Genomic DNA, 19,408 nt, shown 5'->3' on the forward strand with positions numbered 1-19,408 from the left:
CTCCTCTACTCTCAAATGTTGTGTCGTCTCCTTTTACAATGTTTCTTCTCCTCTACTCTCCTCTCCCCTACTCTCCTATGTTGCTTTCTCTACTCTTCTCTTCTCTCCTCTCCTCTCCTTTCCTCTCCTATGTAGTTTCCTCTCCTCCCCTCTCCTCTCCTCTATACTCCTCCTCTCCAATGTTGTGTCCTCTCCTCTCTTATCCTCCCCTTTTCTCCATGGCTTGTCAACACAACACTAAAAGCTTGGCCAATGCACGCCGTTGCCTTTCCATTTCTGCGGCCTGTTTGGCACCGTCCATTTGCGTCAGCGCGATGTGTGTTCACTTAACGTGGCAAGGCGTGCCTGGCCGGCCGTGCCTCAAATTTACAGCACAAATGGGACTCCGCTCAATGGATAAACACTTCAAGTGGCAGGCAGCACAGTGGCTGGTTGGTGAGGGAGAAAGAGAGAGAGAGAGAGAGAGAGAGAGAGAGAGAGAGAGAGAGAGAGAGAGAGAGAGACAGAGAGAGAGAGAGAGAGAGAGAGAGAGAGAGAGAGAGAGAGAAGAAAAAAAGGAAGGGCTGGCACTTACTGTCAACCACTGTAGAGAGACACACAACATATAAATGAAATATGGAGGCCGCTTAAACAACTTCACAAGACAGCAAAGGATGGTAAACAGGGTAGGGGCTGGTGCTTGGATGCAGGAGTGGAGGGGGGGGGGGGCAGGAGGTTGAGAGGCACAGCTGAGGGACACACTTTCATATGCACTCAAAGAGTCATGGAGGTTGTAAGAGGTGGCGGAGGGTGGGAAGGAAGGCTGTTTTTTGGGGGTGAGGGGAAACAGGTACAGGGCTTTTTGACATGTCAATAAGCCAGTGAAAGCCAGCAACATTTTAGTGTTTAGAGTTGAGTGGGACAAACAGGATGTACAGGGACAGTATACAGCGCACATTTAGACCATAAACAGAAACACGAGATGGAAATCTGTGTCGGTTTTAAGAGCAAACCAAATTTATCAGTGGGATCATGTACCCCTAAAAATAATAATAATAATAATAATAATAATAATAATAATAATAATAATAATAATAATAATAATAATAATAGTAATAGTAATTGTAATAATAGTAATAGTAATAATAATAATAATTGCAAAGCACTGGATGATCCCATCAATTAGTATGTGATTAGTACAACAAGGATTCACAAAGCTTACCTACTTATACACACAGACTGTCCTGAAGTCATTCTCTGCATTTGTTTGAATTAATCAGTTCCATTTTTGATTGGCTACTACTTCTTTTAAGATCCAGGTCACACATAGGGCATATAGGACAGAATGTTTACAATACATTAGTCAAATTAATGTTGCTGATGAGTTCAATCGAGTTAGTATAACTGAAAACTGTACAGTTTGATCAACTTCATGTAGAATATATTTGTAGATAGCTACTAATAGTGTACATATTCTGTACATAACTATGTACAATGCTATAAAGAGGATGAAACAAAAACAAAAAACAAAAACAAAAAACTAAACTAAACAAAAAAATTAAGGAATTTATGTTTGACTATATGATCCAACTAGTGACATTATTCAACCTGATTAAATAAATCACACAATGCAAAAGGAAGTACATAGTTCTTTGTTTATTTAGTGAGAGGAATATTTAATGATTTTATCGTTAGGAAAATAGAGGTGCAAATGTGGAAGCTTTACAATGGTTCTGGCACTGTCAGTTTTTACAGTATAATATGTGAATAAAAAATGAAGGAGCAACCACATTGCATCTCTGCAATCTTGTTGCTAAAATATGACATATTCGTGAAAAAGAACACAAGACAAGATTTTTGTTTTCTCATGGGTGCGAGTGAATTGCTCTCTCCCTTACAATTTCAAGTGACAAGTGTATAGACTAACAGAGATAAAAACTAGGCTAATTTCATCATCGACTGTTATGGTATGAATGTCAACACATGCTGTAACATGACACCCAGGTGTTTCTGAAGGAATCGGAATAACGCCATCAAACAGTGCCACCCAGGGCCGTGTAATGCACGACATTTCATTCAGTTGAACGACACCATTTTTTAAGATATGATACTTCTCCATTCAAAGCAAAACATACAACAAATAAAATACATTTTTTTCAACATGACGGAAGGCCATTAGTTTCAAGCATATGCCTAACACAAATATGCACACCCTTTTGTTAATGTCACAGATCCCAGCCAATTCGATGTTGACATTGGCGCCTTATGAGCAAACTCATGCTTCAACACAAACATCCAGAAATGGTTGGGGGTGGGGTGGTGGGGTGGGGGCAGAGATGGTGGAAGCCTGGAGCTTCAGTGCCTGTAATGTGGTGGGGGTGAGGGTGAGGGGGGGTGGGNGGGGCTGCGGTCTTCACAATGCGGCAGCCTAAAGTTAAGGCACGGTTGGGGTGGGGTGGGGGCTGGTGGCAGGGATGCTTGGCAAGTGGGCGTAGGTAGGTAGGTAGGTGGGTGGTGTGGGTGGAGGAATGGTGGTGGTAGAGGTGGTGGTGGTGGTGGTGGAGTAGTAGCAAAAGGTGGAGGTGAAGGAGTTAAGTCCCATCAGTCGTACTCACCATCCGGCTCCGAGTCGCTGTCGACCAGCGCTGGCATGCGGATGAGGATCTGACTGCGGTCTCGCTGCACCACCAGCTCCAGCTTGCCGCGAGACTTCTCGATGAGCTTCCCCGCGTCGTTCAGGGACAGGTTCTCCGTGACTGTCCCATTGATCTACAAGAAGTGGAGACATGGAGAGAAGACAGGTGCATGTGTTAGCGTGAGTCCTTGGTAGAGGTTTGGGAAAGGCAGGTGCTCTGTGACTGTTCCATTGATCTGCAAGGGAGACATCAAAGGGAGACAGGTATGTGTGTGCTACAGTAGTAGCATAAGCTTTGACAGGATATGGGAGATGCCGGTTCTCTGTCTGTGACGGTCCCTATGCAGTGTTGCCAGATTGGGCAGTTTCCCGCCCAATTAGGCTGCTTAGCATGCCCGTTTGGGGATAGAAATTGGTAAAATGGGCATTTGAGCTGGTTTTCCTGCAACTTTATGGCCATAGAAATCAGTAGAATTCAGTTTGAATAGGGCTTGATTTAGTGGTTCCAGGTGGGTTTTGAGCATTCTTTCGGATGGAAATCATCCTCATCTGGCAACCCTGTCCCTATGATCTGCAGGGAGACACGTTAGAGATGATGGGCACATACATTAGCATAGTTGTGATGGTGGCAGAGGGTGGGAGATGCAGGCTTGTTCACATCTAAGCAAGACTTTTGTTATTTTTTACTAATATCACCTGTTATGTGAAAGGGCAGCAGGTGTTTGTGGTCAAATATGAAGTTCAGAGACACAAAAACTCAATATGGAAGGTTACACAATGGACTGGAACATGGAATATTCCTAGCGGAAAATGTCACGTAACACTGCAAGACTGTTACATGTTGTTGTGCCTATGCATTATGGTGCATTATGGTTAATCACATATGTAGTATGGCTACTTTCATGTCTACTGTATAGCTTTTTACATGAACATGTATGCTATTGCCTGTTTGCCTCTGTTATGGCTGGGTACATGAGTGTTGTGGAATGTTCATTGTATGTAAGTGTTTGGAACATGTGATGGCTTGTTATGTGTGTTATTGATTATGTGTGTTACTTGTTACATGTGTGTTATGCCTTGTTACACGTGCGTTGTTGTATGTTGCTCCTGTGTTATGACTTGTTACACATGTTATTGCTTAATGCTACACGTTATTGCATATCATTACACATGGATTATTGTTATAAGTGCTATGGCTTACTGTTAGACGTTCTATGGCTTGGTACACGTGTCATTGCTTGTTGTCAAATGTTATGTTATGATTATGATCATGTTATGACTTATGTTTACACGTGTGTTATGGCTTGTTGCATGGGTATTATTCTGCTTGTTACATGTGTGCTATCTCTTATCTATCTAGTCTGTTATGGTTCATTGTTAAGAAGTGTGCTATTATGGCTTAGTATGCGCGTGTTATCGCCTGTTGGTAGTGGCACACGTGTGTTATGACTTGTACCACGTGGGTTATTGCCTATTGTTCCACGTGTGCTAGGGCTTGTTTAACAGCAGTACCTTGAGGATGATGTCACCCTCCTGCAGGTTTCCGTCCCGCGCGGCGAGGCCTGTGCTGGTCATTTCCTTGATGAATATCTGGCTGCCGAGGCGGAGGCCGTACTCTGTTCCGGAACACAGGGAATGAAAGGAAAGGAGGGAGAGAGAGAGAGAGAGAGAGAGAGAGAGAGAGAGAGAGAGAGAGAGAGAGAGAGAGAGAGAGAATGAGACAAAGAGAGAATATGGGAAGAGAGCAGGACAATATTGAGAGAAAAAAGATGAGGCAAAGAGAAGAAAAGATGGGGCAAAAACAGCAAAAAGAGAAAAAAGAAATGGAAAAAGAGGACAAAAGGGGGGAGAGAAAAAGAGAAAGCACAGAGACCACAGATGTTAGAGAGTGAGTCAACAGAGCTGGCTGCTGGCATGCTGGTCATGCTACTGTTCCCCACCACCGCACCGTGCTGCCCTTGACCCACAGCCGACACTGTGCTCTGTTCTCCCCGCTCAGGACCAGCCCCGGGCCAGACCATCTCAGGACAGCCGGCCCACCAACTATTGACCAGGGCTGCTGCCGATCAGGAAGCACAATCGACCACCAGACCACAGCCACGCAGGACAACACTTTTAGTAGTGGAAGGGTAAACAAATGTCTGAATGCATCACTGTTAACAGCAGAGCCATAATATCAGATTTCTCTGCGCATTACATAAAACAGATAAAAATCTATAACACTCCAGTACATTGGCCATATGGCTTCATCCACACTGTTTGTGTCTTACACCTTTATAAGGTAGGTCTTTTGGGGGGGCTTTTTGCCTTCATTTTTGACAGGACAGTGGAGGAGAGACAGGAAATGAGTGGGGAGAGAGAGAGACGGGGAAGGCTCGGCAAATGACCCGGGCCAGAATTGAACCCGGGTCGCTGGCGTAATTACCCAGTGCCCTACCGTTAGGCTAAGCTAGTTTTTTCCCCCCTGATTAGCGACTCATGGGTCATCGCCAAAGCACCTGCCAACGGAGGTGTGTGAAAACTACAATTGAACTGTATTGAATAACTCACACACAGAAAGAATTTCTACAAAGGACAGAGAGACAGGAGTAACCAACCAAGAAGTGAACTGTGCACACTGCAGTGTCAGGAGGTTGAATAGCAGGATGCATATTTCAAGCCTCCAGGGAGGTGGACAGTGCAGTGCAGTGCTGCACGTCCTGACACCTACAGAATATACCCAGCACTCCCGCCTCCCGTCCCTCTGCTCTCTCGACAGGGTTTAAATTGGGGCGGAGCCCTCCGGAGCGCAGCTCCCCCTCCTCACCTCGGAGGGACAGCCAAACGGAGCTGCGCTCCTGCTGCCCCACCCTCAGTGTATTCACAGTTCATATATTTTCACCTCTTCTTGAAATATCATATTTTTATTAAAGTTTTCCAATGATAGCAACATAAAATAAGATTAAGGGACTCCCGCATTTTTTCAGTTATTATGCATCTGCATTCTGCACATGCGCTGCGAGACACCACAATTAGAGTTTGTAGCAACCTTGCAACTTTGCAACAGTTGAGCGGTCCGGAGCGCTTGCTCTGTCTCACAGCTAGAACTACTCCGCTTCGAGTTTGTCACTACTTCAAGCCTGTCCTCCATGCTTTCATGTTCAATGTGCAAAGTTAGTAAGCTAGATACAATGCCTTTTACAAAACGGAGGTAAGCTGTCATTTCATTTGATATCGGCTAGCTTTCAGGCAAAGTTAACCAAACAGTCATGCAGAATAACGTGGTGTCTGCCTACTTTAACAGCAGTTTGTTAATGGGGGGAATATCAACATCAAGTTTGGGATTTCCGTCCATTGTTCTGTCAGAATGTGTAGCCATTTGGTTGCAGGTTACTTTTATGTGGGCTTAAACATGCCAGGAACGTATTAAAAGTTTTTTGACAGTAAGCAAATGACAGATTCCTGCGTGTCCATCTAGCTTTGCGTGTAGAGCAGTGCACCGTCTCTCTCGCGCTGCAGCAAGTTCCAATCTATTGCCGCCTTTTGCCAAAGTTATTGCTTTGCAAAAAAGCATTTACTTAATGCGACTGAAGTGTAATTAAAACATATGCACGGAGCGAGATAGCTGAACTAACTATACTACTGAAATAAGAACGCCCCATATAATCAGTCAGCCAAAGGGGCAATCTGTAAAGAAAAGACGTGTCTGAGAAGATTCTCTGCAGACTCCGCCTGATTTAAAGTGACAGTGCAGACTTTCACGCACTGAAATAGAACAGCATAGCCTAAGTATGCATTTTTATTCTTTTAATTTTGTTACTTATTAGGCATAAAACGTGCTAATAAATGCTAAACCCATTACATTATAGGAGAAAGGAGACAAAATGCAAAACGGTCCCTTGCTCACTACATAATGCACCATCAAATGTAACAAAATAATGCAACTCACACCATCACACCATATGTAGGGAATGCGTGTTAGCGCAGTGTAAGTATTTTCTGTGCAGGTGTGCGTGTGCTATGAACAGGCTCCCATTGTAGTATATGGGCTGGGAAGGCTGGGACGGGATGCTGCTTCCTGCGGATAGAACGCGCATGCGGACCGTCCAGTGTGAAAGGGACAACTAAACAGCCCGGGAACCTCTCATGCTCGCCCTGCCCCCGTCCCCGCACACGCAAGCCTTGTACGTAAATGTATGAAGAGAGAGACAAAGAGCAATAAAAGTGCTGGCAGATAACGGGTCGAAAAGTGTCATCTACATTTCTGAGCGCACTATTGACCTTTGGCTCCGATCATGACCAGGGGCCAATAGCCAGTTTGACCCCAAATCTGACTCTATAGTATTCAGCCTGATTGGCTCTGCACTGGCTCTCTGGTCAGTCCAATGCTAGTTTACATCAACTTTCCATTCACTTGAGCAAGGCTTAGTTACATACAGTACATACCGTGGTCTGATGTATTTAATACATGTACTATTAGGTTAAAAAATCTTTTTGTGCTGTTTGAAGCTGAATTATTTTATTTTAACCTACTGAATAATTTAGATACCTGTCATTACACGTGTTTTGTGACCATGGTGTATGATGACATTGCACTTTAAACAATAAGTATTATTATAAACATAAATGTATGTACAGTATATGTCTGTACAGTGATGTTTGTCTGGCAGTGATGCCTGTAACATCAAGCAAAACGGAAGTAAGGTTGGTTCACACGCTGAGATAAAGACACGCGGTCTAACACAAGAAGCTTGCAGGCTTGCATGCGTGTATGGGGAGGTGAGTGACAGTGTTTGTGTGTCCTTATTGAGAGCTGAGCAGACGTTTGTGCTGTGCGTTAGGGCTGGGTAAAATAATCGATTTAATCGATAATCGATCGATACCATTTAAAATTCACATAATCGTTTCACATGGCACAAAATCGATTTTTTTGGTTCTTTTTCTTTTTGTTCTTTTTGTTTAATTTAGGTCTATGGAAAATACCCAGTAGGTATTAGTCAATTAGGCCTAGGCCTACTTATTACAAATTAGCAATCTGTTAACACTGTCAAGCCACAGACCTTTGACATTTTTATATAAAAATAGGCAACAGCATCTTTTAGGGGAAATCCTGATTCAATGCCCTAAGAATCGAAATCGAATCGATACAGGAACATGGCTGCGATACCCAGCCCTACTGTGCGTGCTGCATTTTACCGTGCGTGCTGCATTCTACAGTGCTCTCTTTGCCAATCTCACCAATGTGACATCAACTTGACCTTGTGTCATCAGATCCTGTGTCGTGCTGTGACACACATTAACTTAAGGACATTAAAGCTTTCCAGGTAAGTCTAAGCCTGTCAGAAGAAAAACCTCTTCTCTTCCCTTCCTATAATATTATTATATTCTTTTATACTTTTCTAACGTAGTCTGCCCTACAAAGGCAACGTTCAGTAACTACATATTTAGTCAAAGTTGAGTTTAGGGACAAAAAATGGTCTTCATGACACATCATTTATCCTGCGACAAAGCCTTATGATCCAAATTTGTCCCGTTTTAGAGATCTTGCTATTTAAAATTGGCAGTAACTACCACATCCAACCAAATACCAAGGCTTTGGAGGCTTTTTTCCCTCCGTTTCAATGTTAAGGCAGTTACTGCTTTCTGTCTTTGTAGGGCAGTACTGTATTGTTATACAAACACCATACTACTGCATTACATAACAAGCACTGCCATGAGGATGCCAGTCTCTACATTGTGCACATTAATCCTTTACCCCATTTTAGCCTGATGCTACGTATGCGTTGCTTGACCTTTGGTGCCTGGAGCGACATAGTATTCGCTGCATTCAGGCTCTTGAGATTTGTGTTTTTTTAAATAAAAATATGGGTATGTTAGAGCTGAACGAACATGTTCTAATCCAATGAGGGTTCTAACAACTTATTTCATGTTTTTATGTGCTTCACTTCAGTTATATTTAGGTTTTAATAGGCAGAGGGCACCTTTTCCAAAAAAGGACTTAGGCTGAAATGGATTAATAGCCTCAATTATAAGCTTGCAGTTAGCCAAATGATAATGACCGTGTCTTAATTAGTTACTTACTGTACTTGTAGGTCTGTGTGTAATATCATTCCAATGCTGTTATGATGTACTTGTGAGTTGGACCACCACCAGCAATGTGTGTTGGACCACCAGCCATGCAGGACTACTGTGCGTCCTTCACACAAAGAGTTTTCACTGTGTCACAATCAATAATACATGGCAAACATCAATGCAGGGCATGGTCCATGAGAACAGTCATGAGGCCTCAGGCATGTCCCCGTATGGTGACGTGACCACACGGCCACCTCTCCACCAAGTGACTGGGTTCATGCCACCTAATGACCCCCTGCCTTTGCCACATTACACAACAGAAACGCCACCAGGAAGCATCGTGGGAGGCAGAGAGACAGAGAGGAGCGCATCCCCACAACATCCATTACAAAACAGAGGCACATACACCCAGTGGTCCTGCCAGTGTGTGTGTGTGTGTGTGTGTGTGTGTGTGTGTGTGTGTGTGTGTGTGTGTGTGTGTGTGTGTGTGTGTGTGTGTGTGTGTGTGTGTGTGTGTGTGTGTTTGTGTGTGTGTGTGTGTGTGTGTGTGTGTGTGTGTGTGTGTGTGTGTGTGTGTGTGTGTGTGTGTGTGTGTGTGTGTGTGTACGTACACTCCCCATAACACTAAGAGACACATACAGACAGGGGTCTTGCCAGTGCAGGGTTCTGCGCTCACCTTCGTCGGGCCGGTTCTTGACCAGCAGCACGTTGACGGGCTTCTCCAGCGGCTCCAGGTGATGGTGCTGGTTGCGGTGGCTGAGGGCAGGCGAGTGCTCGTGCAGCCGGTCGCGACTCTGACTTCTTGCCGGCCGCTCGTCGTAACGCCGGGTGTCATACCCCCCACCTCCACCACCACCGCTACCGCCCCCGGCAGGGCTGCCACTCCCCCGGCCCCTGCTACGCTCCCTCTGGTAGCGCGGCTCCGGACTGTGGCCCCTCTCCAGGGCGCGGCCCCTGCTGCCGTCCCGCCGGTAGCCCCTGTCGGTGGGGCTGGGCGAGCGCTCCGCACTGCGCCCCCTGCTGGGCTCCCGCCGGTAAGTGCGGTCGTAGTCTCCGGGCTCCAGGTAGTTGCCTCCGCCGCCGCCGCCTCCGCTCCCCCCGCTGCGGCCCTTCTCCAGGCTGTGGTCGCGGGGCTCACGAGGGTAGCCCAGGCCGCCGTTGTTGCTGCCCCCTCCTCCTCCTCCTCCTCCGCCTCCTCCTCCTCCTCCTCTCCAGCCGGGGTCGTTGTCACCGCCGGCGCTGTGGATGCTGCGGCCGTCGTCGGCGTAGTAGCCCGAGCTGTTGTAGATGCGGCTGTCCTGGCCGGGGGACGGGGGGCGCTTCAGGGCGTGGAAGGGGACCTTACGAGGACGCTTCACCGTCTGGGGAGCAGGAGCGGAGTAGCAGGGGGAGAGGGGGAGAGGAGAATGGAGAGAGAAAGAATGGATATACAGAGATGAAGAGAGAGTGATACAGAGAGAGAGACAGAGAGAGAGAGAGAGAGAGACAGAGAGAGAGAGAGAAAATGATGAAAAGGAAAGAGAGAAAGAGAGAGAGAGAGAGAGAGAGAGAGAGAGAGAGAGAGAGAGAGAGAGAGGAAATGATGAAAAGGAAAGAGAAAGAGAGAGAGAGAGAGAGGGAGAGAGAGAGAGAGAGAGAGAGAGAGAGAGAGAGAAAGATAAAATGATGAAAAGGAAAGAGGGAAACAAGGGGCAGAAAGAGAAAGAGAGAGAGAGAAGAGGTGGAAGATGGAGAGAGGGAGAGAGAGGGGGGATGGGGGATAGATAGAAGGGGACGGAGAGAAAAGTAGAGATGGAGGGAGGGAGAGAGCGAGTCAGAGAGAGAGGGGCAGACAGAAAGAGAGAGAGAGAGGGATGGGGGGTATGGATTAAAGTGAATGTCTGATCTGCGGCAGATAACTGTGTGTGTGTGTGTGTGTGTGTGTGTGTGTGTGTGTGTGTGTGTGTGTGTGTGTGTGTGTGTGTGTGTGTGTGTGTGTGTGTGTGTGTGTGTGTGTTGTGCTGCTACATGTCGTGGCTCAGTGGAATAACCTTCACATAACATGTCAGATTAAAGCTCCAGGGGCAGGCCAGGGGCACGCCTTAATCTCCCCCCCCACAGGCCTGACCTGCAGCACAGGGCAGGGGGGGCAGGAGCAGGGGCTGGGGCTGGGGCTTGGGCAGGGGCAGGAGTAGGGGCAGGAGCAGGGGCTGGGGCTGGGGCTGGAGCAGGGGCAGGAGCTGGGGCTGGGGCTGGGGCTGGGGCAGGGGCAGGGGCAGGGGCAGGGGCTGGAGCTGGAGCTGGGGCTGGGGCAGGGGCTGGGGCAGGGGCAGGGGCAGGGGCAGCAGCAGGGCAGGGGCAGGGGCTCGGGCAGGGGCTGGGGCTGGGGCAGGAGCAGGGGCTGGGGATGGGGCAGGGGCAGGGGCAGGAGCAGGGGCAGGGGCAGGGCAGGGGCTGGGGCTGGGGCTGGGGCTGGGGCTGGGGCTGGGGCACGCCGCTCTCCATGATGGCTGGACATAGCTTTATGGATTTGTTGAGCCTATGCTATTAGGCTAACATCACCAAATATACATATATGACCTGCTCAAATGCAGATGGCGCAGATACAGTTAAAGCGATATGGATGACTTTGTTGCAGAAACCACCAAACCGCCAAAATTGCGTATGACCGGCTTAACACGCGGCCAAATGTGGGAGCAGGAGACAAACTAGCTGGCTTTGAGATTTTTTTAAAAGGAACAGATGCCTACGGTTACAGTAGTGGTCAAATATGGATACAGGATTGGCATCACTGGAGATACAAACTATTGCTTAGTATGGTCAAAGGTGGATAAAGGGTCGCTATGGATGATGGCACAAACTAGCTGGCTCTTTGATTCAAATGAATTAACATCTTAATGTCAAAGTGTACTGCAGTCAAATAACATCAACATCATATCAGATTGAGCCAATTCACACTTCATAATGTCAGCACCAAGCAATCAATCACACACATGATCAGCATCATTCATTTTTGTTACGAATTAGTGTGATTTCAAAACTTCCTGCAAATGTTCCTCGTCGTACTGTATGATGTTATGACAGCATCACCACACAGTGCTGCACAGAACGAGTCTGCAAAGGTTACAACAACATGCCGAATACAAGACAAGCTGTCCAATAACAACAGAAGAGAGAACGCCAAATGGCCTCACCCCCTCCTTCCTCCACATTCATCCCTCTCTTCTCCCCCTCCTCCTCCTCCTCCCATCTCTCTCTCCCTCCCTCCTGACCAAACAAGAACAATACTCACAATCTTGGCCACTTTCCCACATTTTCTGAGTTGCTGCACTGCAAAGGAGTGGGGCACGTTGTCCATAGGGATGGCGTTGACCTGGATAACGCGGTCATTCTCACTGTCGACAACGAAAGACAACACAGGGACGTGATGAATACTTTTACAATGACACGTAGACACGTATTTGACCCAACACAAAAGGAGCATTTAGAACATTCAATGCAAGAGAAACAACATACAGTATATGTGTGTGTATGTACAGTAGTATTAAATCTACCCGTATACTGTATGTTGAAATTTGTTTTATGTTTACTAAAGGTACTAAAGTGAGTAAGAGGTCAACAGAAAACAAACGTCTAGCGGTGGTTCTTTTTAGCGGAGGGTAGCTGAGGGAGGCCTTGTTGTTATGTCCTAGAGCAGCCTACCATGACTAACATATGGGAGTAGGTTACGGTAAACATTTACATAATATGGCTACTGGCTACCAAGAGGGAAAACATCATTGTTTGGAGTATCTAACAACTAAGTAATCGTGGTTCTCCTCAGAGCAAATGAGCAAGCCCTGAAAGACCTGAAAGACACATGAGAGGTGGGTACCGAGTGGGCCACCCTGACTCAAATCAGACATGACAGGCGAATAAACAAAAAACAATACATAAATAAATAGCAATATAAATAATAAAACTACTAAACATCTACTGTAACTAGAAAACTAACAAATGGAAGAAGGTGGACATCTATGAATTAAAGGTGGGATAGGAGATGTTTTTCTGGCACATATTTTACCATATCATCTGAAAAACTCCTCATGACGCCATAGCACCCATTGAAATAGAGTGTTTGGAAAAAAAACGAAATCTTTTGGTCCAGTGTAGAGGGCGTAGTCAGAAGAAAACGGCAACCAATAGAAGTAATACTCATCATCACTTCTATTGGTTTCTGACACGTCCATCAACCGCCAGCACTCACCCCTCCTCCCTGCGCGTTCACCGACTCGTGAACTTGACCGACCCCGCCCCCATCATTCATGCACACGCGACAAGGCTCATCATCACTCGGCTAGTAGCAAGGTAACGAGAGTTAGCAGCAGGCTGAGCTACTTGGAAACTTTGGTGGCTTTTGCAGAGCTACAGGAAGAACTTTGGCTTTTGGAACACTAGAACCATGTCAGGATAACATACTCCCTTGGATTATCATCGGACTCGCAAGACCAGACTCCAACACGGGCTGAAATTTGAAATGGGACCTGACACTCTTGGACACATATGTCGGCTACGGCAGCGGCTTCAAATACGCTTTGGTGACCATATTTCTAATCGAGAGGTGAGATAATATATTTGTCTGTATAATATTTTGTGAATTGGTTTAGGACACAGTGGTGTCTTTTTTTTAAGCAAGTATCCATTGAGAGGGGTCAGAGGATTAGCTCAAGCTCCAACATATCTAGCTGCTACCTTGCTTAACATAGCTGCTACCTCAATCGCTTTATTTTTTTGTGTTTTCCCCCCTGTGGCATTTATTCTGTGCACATGAACACGTTTTCAGAATTGCTATGTGTAACTCAGACGGTTACTCTTGTGTGTTTTGCTGCTAGTTGTGCGAACGAGCCAGACAAACCAGCTGGGAGGAGGACGGAAGCACCCCTTCTCCATCCGCGTTCAGTTGCTAAATACGGATCCACCCCGTAGTAAGTAACCTACCATGTTTACGCACACATTACTTTGACCAGCAAAGCCCATGTCTTTCTAGTGGTTTACAAAAATATATCGTTTGCATGTTTTGCTTTGGTACATGGTGTTGTATGACTCTGGTAATAGTAGCAAGCACAAGCACAACCTGTTCGCCGCTCCAGCATTGCAAAATAGATTGCCTTGGGTTTTCAAATGTTTACATGATTGTGGGTGTAATGTTGTTAACTCGCTGATGTCGTTTTTGAGAAGACGGTAGTTTTGCATTTGATAAATACCACCTAATGACCATGACGGCTACACGGCAGATCTTTATTGTGATGGCTACACTGAATGATCACATGGAGATGCCGGTACATTATTTGTTTTACCCTGGTTATATTGAAATGTTCTGCTTTGTCCATTCCAATGTGTGGTGTCTTCCATAGCTGTTCCTTGCTCCCGTTTCACAACATATCAAGGCTGCCAAGTAAATGAAGAATGAATCACCGCACACTGGTAGTTTATTTTATTCATGTTTGTGGGTGTAATTTCGTCCAGTTGCAGATACTACTATCCTTTTTGGAATGATCTGCCTTTGAAAAACAATGGTTCTATCTGACAAAAGCGAACAGATCCTGTAGTTGTAATTGATACACTAAATCAGTGTTTCTCAACCTTTTTTTAGGCGAGGCACCCTTTCAATTCATGGAAAATTTCAAGGCACCCCAAACCAAGTAGCCATATAGCATCACATCCGATACCACACAAGCTTAGAATGTAACACATTTGGAGACACACAACCTAGTAGCACGACCTACGTTCAAAGTTGCAGCTGGGATGACCAATATTTACTTTATTGTGCGTAAATGGCAGATCAAAGATTCCACTGACTAACATTAACTTATCAATTTTGACAAATATGTTTTATGTTATATCATTTATCAGCCACGTTTCCGCGGCACCCCTGAGGGGGCCCTACGGCACCCCTGTTGAGAAACACTGCACTAAATTATGATATTCCTATGTGTGCGCGCGCACGCGCCAAGTTTTCAATTCAACACACTGGGACACTTTTCAGTCTTTGAGGTTGCTGGAATCAACACAGACTACCTCCATGCACCTTATCAGAACACTTTGCATGTTTTTGTATACTTGTCCCCTTTGTGTATTGCTGCTAATCTTTCTCTTTCTAGGTGCTGTTGGTTGCATGCAGATTGTGCCAGATGATTTATCTGTCTATGGTCTAAGCATGGGCTCTGTGCTAATATGCAATTTGTGCTCTTTTTTCCCTCAGGTCAACAGCCGACAGAGTCCTTCCACAACCACATACTTATGCCAGTAAAAGCCACAGCTTTTCTCCTCCAATCCAAGAAGCCTGGACTGCAGTCACCATCTCAACACACCAACCAAGAGAAAGGCGGATGGCTCAATTCAGTATGTAGTTCTGCAAATATTCTCAAAGGTCTTCACAGCCCCCCATGGTGCAGAATGCATTTACATTTATTTGTGTAAGGTCAAAACAATGCTGATTACAGAACATAACTAGGGCCATGAATGAAATTTGAGGTAGCAGCCAGCCATCACCTGATGGTGAGAGGTGGTCCTAAGATCATAGAGAAGCAGGTTGAAATCCCATCCTTACCTCTCCCTACCTACACCTCCATCCACAGCTGAAGTGCACTTGAGCAAGGCACACAAGTCCACTTAGGTCCTGGGACTGTAGCCAACACCCTGTAAAACCCTGTTGTGTAATTTGATGTAATGAAGCCCTAATATAGTCTAACACATTGCTTGTTACAGATATGGAAAATTGCACAATAAAAGTTCCAGGACAAGAAGGCTGCATACTGTGAACGTCAACCTTCAGGGCACCGTCCTGCGCAGAAGACTTTCTACCCTAAGAGGGATGGCTGACCGCAGACACTCACAACCAGGTGAGCCCAGATAAAGGAGTTATTTTTGGTGTCCCTGCCCCAACAACCCAGGTTACTTACATTTAAAATGTCACTGGAGCTACTGTCAGATATGTGATTTCTAATTCTGTTTATCTTTTTACAGCACAGACGCCTCCAACCTCAAACTAGGCCCTTCACAGTTGCTGCACTTACCCACCTTCCCAGAGTTTTTGTGTGGTAATGACAACTGTAAATATAGTATAAAGTAATGTATCTAGTGTCATGTGTAATACATTGTTTAAATTGTCCATTGTCCATTGCTTCCATTTCAATGACAGTAAATATTGGTGGACACAATTTGACTGTGTGGCTTTTTTTAATTCATTCTCTGACTGAAAATGCATGGTTACATAATTTATATATTCCACAAGACCACAATCAGAAGAACATTTGACAGGTTGCATTTATTTTCTATGTATGAAAAAAACAATGGTAACAAGACAAACGTGGTTCCAAACCAAAAAGGTGAGATGTACAGATGAATGCTCCTACAGATAATGAAAAATAATAAAAGTCTGCACACTGCCGGTTTGTGTGTGTTTTATACCGTACTCTGTATAAAACTTTTATATTGCTCTAGTGGAGCAGGGTAACCCTGGCTTATCCTGGGTATTGTACTGTGTATTACAACGTCAGCCCTGTTCAAGTGCCCCATACTGTCTGTAGGCTGCATGCCTGAAGAGACCGTTTCTCTCACCTGGTCCTACATCAGCCCAAAGTCTTATCAAAACTGAGAACACCACAGCATTTCCTTTCAATGTTCATGGGCATCTCCTTACAGATTGCGCAGAGGCGCCAGGTTGGTTGTGCTACTGGGCTGTGACTGAGGACCAGATGTCATGTGCCAGGTCGAACATCAAACTGGGGTCACGGGTCAGGGCACGCTGCAGTAACCGATGGGATTGCTTCAAATTCAATGATTGAATCGAGGCCTGCAAAGCAATAAATACATTTTATGTAGTGCATTTTCTATTTGATGATGGGGACTAAATAACTCTATTGACAATAAGACCAATATGGACATAAGCAATCATTATTGTGTATATAAAGATGTGCCAATTGTATGCATACAACGTTTTCAGTCAATTTCTTACAAACTGGTGTTGTGCCAGTGGTTACACAGATGTATGAAGTAGATGGGCTTTTATGGATGTACTTGAACTACCACTGGTGTTGTGTACCTACAACCATGTAATATCACACTACTACTCATAGGAGTAGAAATATTGTAATGGTTATCACAACAGGTGTACTCGTGTAGCCTACTCGTGTTGCGATATAGAGTACATCCGTTGTGATAACATCCATTACAATACTTACACATCTGGAGGAATACAGCAGGACAATGTTATTGAGGGATGAATGTACATCCTTACAGTTAGCAGGGCGTCAATTCTGTTGGAGTCTCCCTAATACCCCCGACCTCTGCTGCGTCTATCTTCCTCCTCCTCCATCTCTGGCCATCGGTCCTACTGGGCTGTTAGGTCGTTATGATTGTGATGGGCCAGGAAAGTCAGAGCTGGAGCTCTCGTGGTCGTGGAAGGTCTAAGGCATATGAAAATATCGTCAGCCAAAACAATTTCATTAGCGTTGATCAGTTCGGTTGTTTTTCTTTACTCCCTCTGTCCCTGTGTCTGCGCGTGCGACAACCCAAGTGAAATCTGAAGTCATAGCCTAAAACACTACGGATTGTGGTGTCGGGTATATATAAATACAATAGTAAAATGTATACTGCGGTACACATCTGTCAAAATAAATCCATGTGTCAGTACTGTAGCTACTGGCTAGAACTACTGTCTAGGGATGACAGTATACCATCTGTCATCAGTGTTAGGAAGTTAGAATGAGATATCTAAGTAACACGTATCAAGTCAAGTTCAATAACTAATCTAGTATACATCTACTGTCATCAATATTTCTTGAAATGGCAACCATGACGGCCTGTGCGTTTATTGTGATGTTGAACATTCTTACCGTAGCCGGAGACAGTGCCATGGCTGGAAGTTAGCTTGGCTAGTTGCTTTGTCGTGGTTTCTAGCCCGCCCCCCCGCCTCGTGAGCTCTCGTGGGTTCCCGGGATAATCCGAACACTTGACACACTGCATGCGCGTTCATGTGTTTTGAAGGCGTGGCTTTGAGGGGAGGGCTGAAGGGAGAGGCGGGCTGTGTATTTTCAAAAATATAGCTCACAGGAACCGTTTTTCAAAGATCTCCAACCCTACCTTTAACTACTAAGTAGTTGCGGGTCTCAGACGGCTTCTAGGAGTGGCTCTTAAGTGCGGCAGGAAACTGAGGTGTTGATGTGACTTGACGTGACGCGACGGGACGTACTAGAGTAGGCCGTCGGCTGGTCCGCCCTGGAGGACGTCAGACACGATGATGGACGTCTCCCCGCTCTCTGCGTTTGGGTTGTCGCGCCCCCCTGACACCGCGATCCCGAAACCCATCTTGGAGTCCTGCAACAACAAACAACGAAAAAACACAAGAGGGTGTGAGAGACAGACAAGAAGGAGGGAGGGAGAGAGAGAAAGAAAGAGAGAGAGAGAGAGAGAGAGAGAGAGAGAGAGAGAGAGAGAGAGAGAGAGAGAGAGAGACTGGCAAGGCGAGATAAACATGAGGAACAGAGAGACAGAGAGAGATAGAGGATGAAACGAGCATGGGGAAAAATAAAAACGTGTAAAAATGGAGGGAAGAAAGACAGAAATAGACACATATAAAAATCGAAACATCAAAGATCAAAGGGAAGAAGGATATCAAACAAAAACTGATTTCATTAAAACATGAAGAATTGAATCACATGTGAGATTGAGGGAGGACAAAGGGAGGTGTATAATACAACAAAATGGAGAGAGAGAGAGAGAGAGAGAGAGAGAGAGAGAGAAAGAAAGAGAGAGAGAGAGAGAGAGAGAGAGAGAGAGAGAGAGAGAGAGAGAGAGAGAGAGTCGGGGAGGGGTGGACACAGAGTGAGTGATTGTGAGAGAAGAGGGGAGAGAGAATGAAAGGAACAAATAAGGTGAGTAGCAGGGGCCAACGGAGTGCAACAGAAATTGCTCTCTTTGGGCCAGAGGTCCACTAATGTGTTTCCCCATGATGGAACCATACATCACATTGATGCTCAGGTAAAGAGCGGAGGTCTCCATAACACCTTACAAACACACCACACACACGCGCACACACACACACACGCACGCACACCCAGACACACACATACCCTAGCCGCTTGCTATCAACCACGCCCCTTTAACACCCCCCACCCCCCAGAAGATTACATCCATCGCCTCAGACCCCACAGCTTGACGTGACTCATTTCTTAATGTTGAGAGAGAGAGAGAGAGAGAGAGAGAGAGAGAGAGAGAGAGAGAGAGAGAGAGAGAGAGAGAGAGAGAGAGAGAGAGAGAGAGAGATTTAGAGTCTAGGAGTGAGTTAATGTGTGTGTGTGTGTGTGTGCGTGTGTGTGTGTGTGTGTGTGTGTGTGTGTGTGTGTGTGTGTGTGTGTGTGTGTGTGTGTGTGTGTGCGCGTGTGCGGTGTTGGTCAGCCTTGAGGTGTAGTGACTAAACAAGCTGTCACGCTGGAAGTGAGGTAAGCTTATGTGTGTGCGTGTGTGTGTGTGTGTGTGTGTGCGTGCGTGCGTTCGTGCTTGCGTGTGAAGGGGGCAGGGTCTTCCATGTAGATGAAGACACATGATGTCTTAGTGGTGGCTAGACGGGTACATCATTTGGACCAAAAAAAGACGCGTAAATATACACTTGACATGACAAAGTCCACCGCAGGCAAAGGGGGGTGGGAAGAAACACATGCGTGCGCGCACACACACAAACACACAGACACACCGAAGCATTGGGCTGTCACCGCTCAAGGTTGC

General features: G+C 45.8%; 1 protein-coding gene and 1 long non-coding RNA gene across 10 annotated transcripts in view; one reads left to right on the forward strand and one right to left on the reverse strand.

Moving 5' to 3' along the window:
• Positions 1-19,408, reverse strand: part of LOC134445968 (tight junction protein ZO-2-like) — a 189,196-nt gene that overhangs the window by 58,813 nt on the left and 110,975 nt on the right. For all 7 annotated transcript variants that reach the window (XM_063195149.1, XM_063195146.1, XM_063195148.1 and 4 more), the window contains 5 exons: positions 17,877-18,001; positions 11,937-12,039; positions 9,342-10,026; positions 4,127-4,230; positions 2,595-2,748 (listed from right to left, as the gene is read on the reverse strand). In XM_063195149.1, the coding sequence (XP_063051219.1) occupies positions 2,595-2,748; positions 4,127-4,230; positions 9,342-10,026; positions 11,937-12,039; positions 17,877-18,001 (1,171 nt within the window). The remainder of the gene's footprint in view (positions 1-2,594; positions 2,749-4,126; positions 4,231-9,341; positions 10,027-11,936; positions 12,040-17,876; positions 18,002-19,408) is intronic.
• LOC134445969 (uncharacterized) lies at positions 13,169-16,078 on the forward strand. 3 transcript variants are annotated; one of them, XR_010034371.1, is made up of 5 exons: positions 13,169-13,244; positions 13,516-13,608; positions 14,886-15,025; positions 15,392-15,525; positions 15,650-16,078. It is a non-coding gene; the product is annotated as an uncharacterized LOC134445969 (long non-coding RNA). The 3 variants fall into 3 exon arrangements; XR_010034370.1 differs by lacking the exon at positions 13,169-13,244 and having other exon boundaries at positions 13,251-14,107; XR_010034369.1 differs by lacking the exon at positions 13,169-13,244 and having other exon boundaries at positions 13,251-13,608.

This window comes from Engraulis encrasicolus, chromosome 3 (assembly GCF_034702125.1).
Source record: "Engraulis encrasicolus isolate BLACKSEA-1 chromosome 3, IST_EnEncr_1.0, whole genome shotgun sequence".
In the NCBI taxonomy this organism is placed as follows: Eukaryota; Metazoa; Chordata; class Actinopteri; order Clupeiformes; family Engraulidae; genus Engraulis; species Engraulis encrasicolus.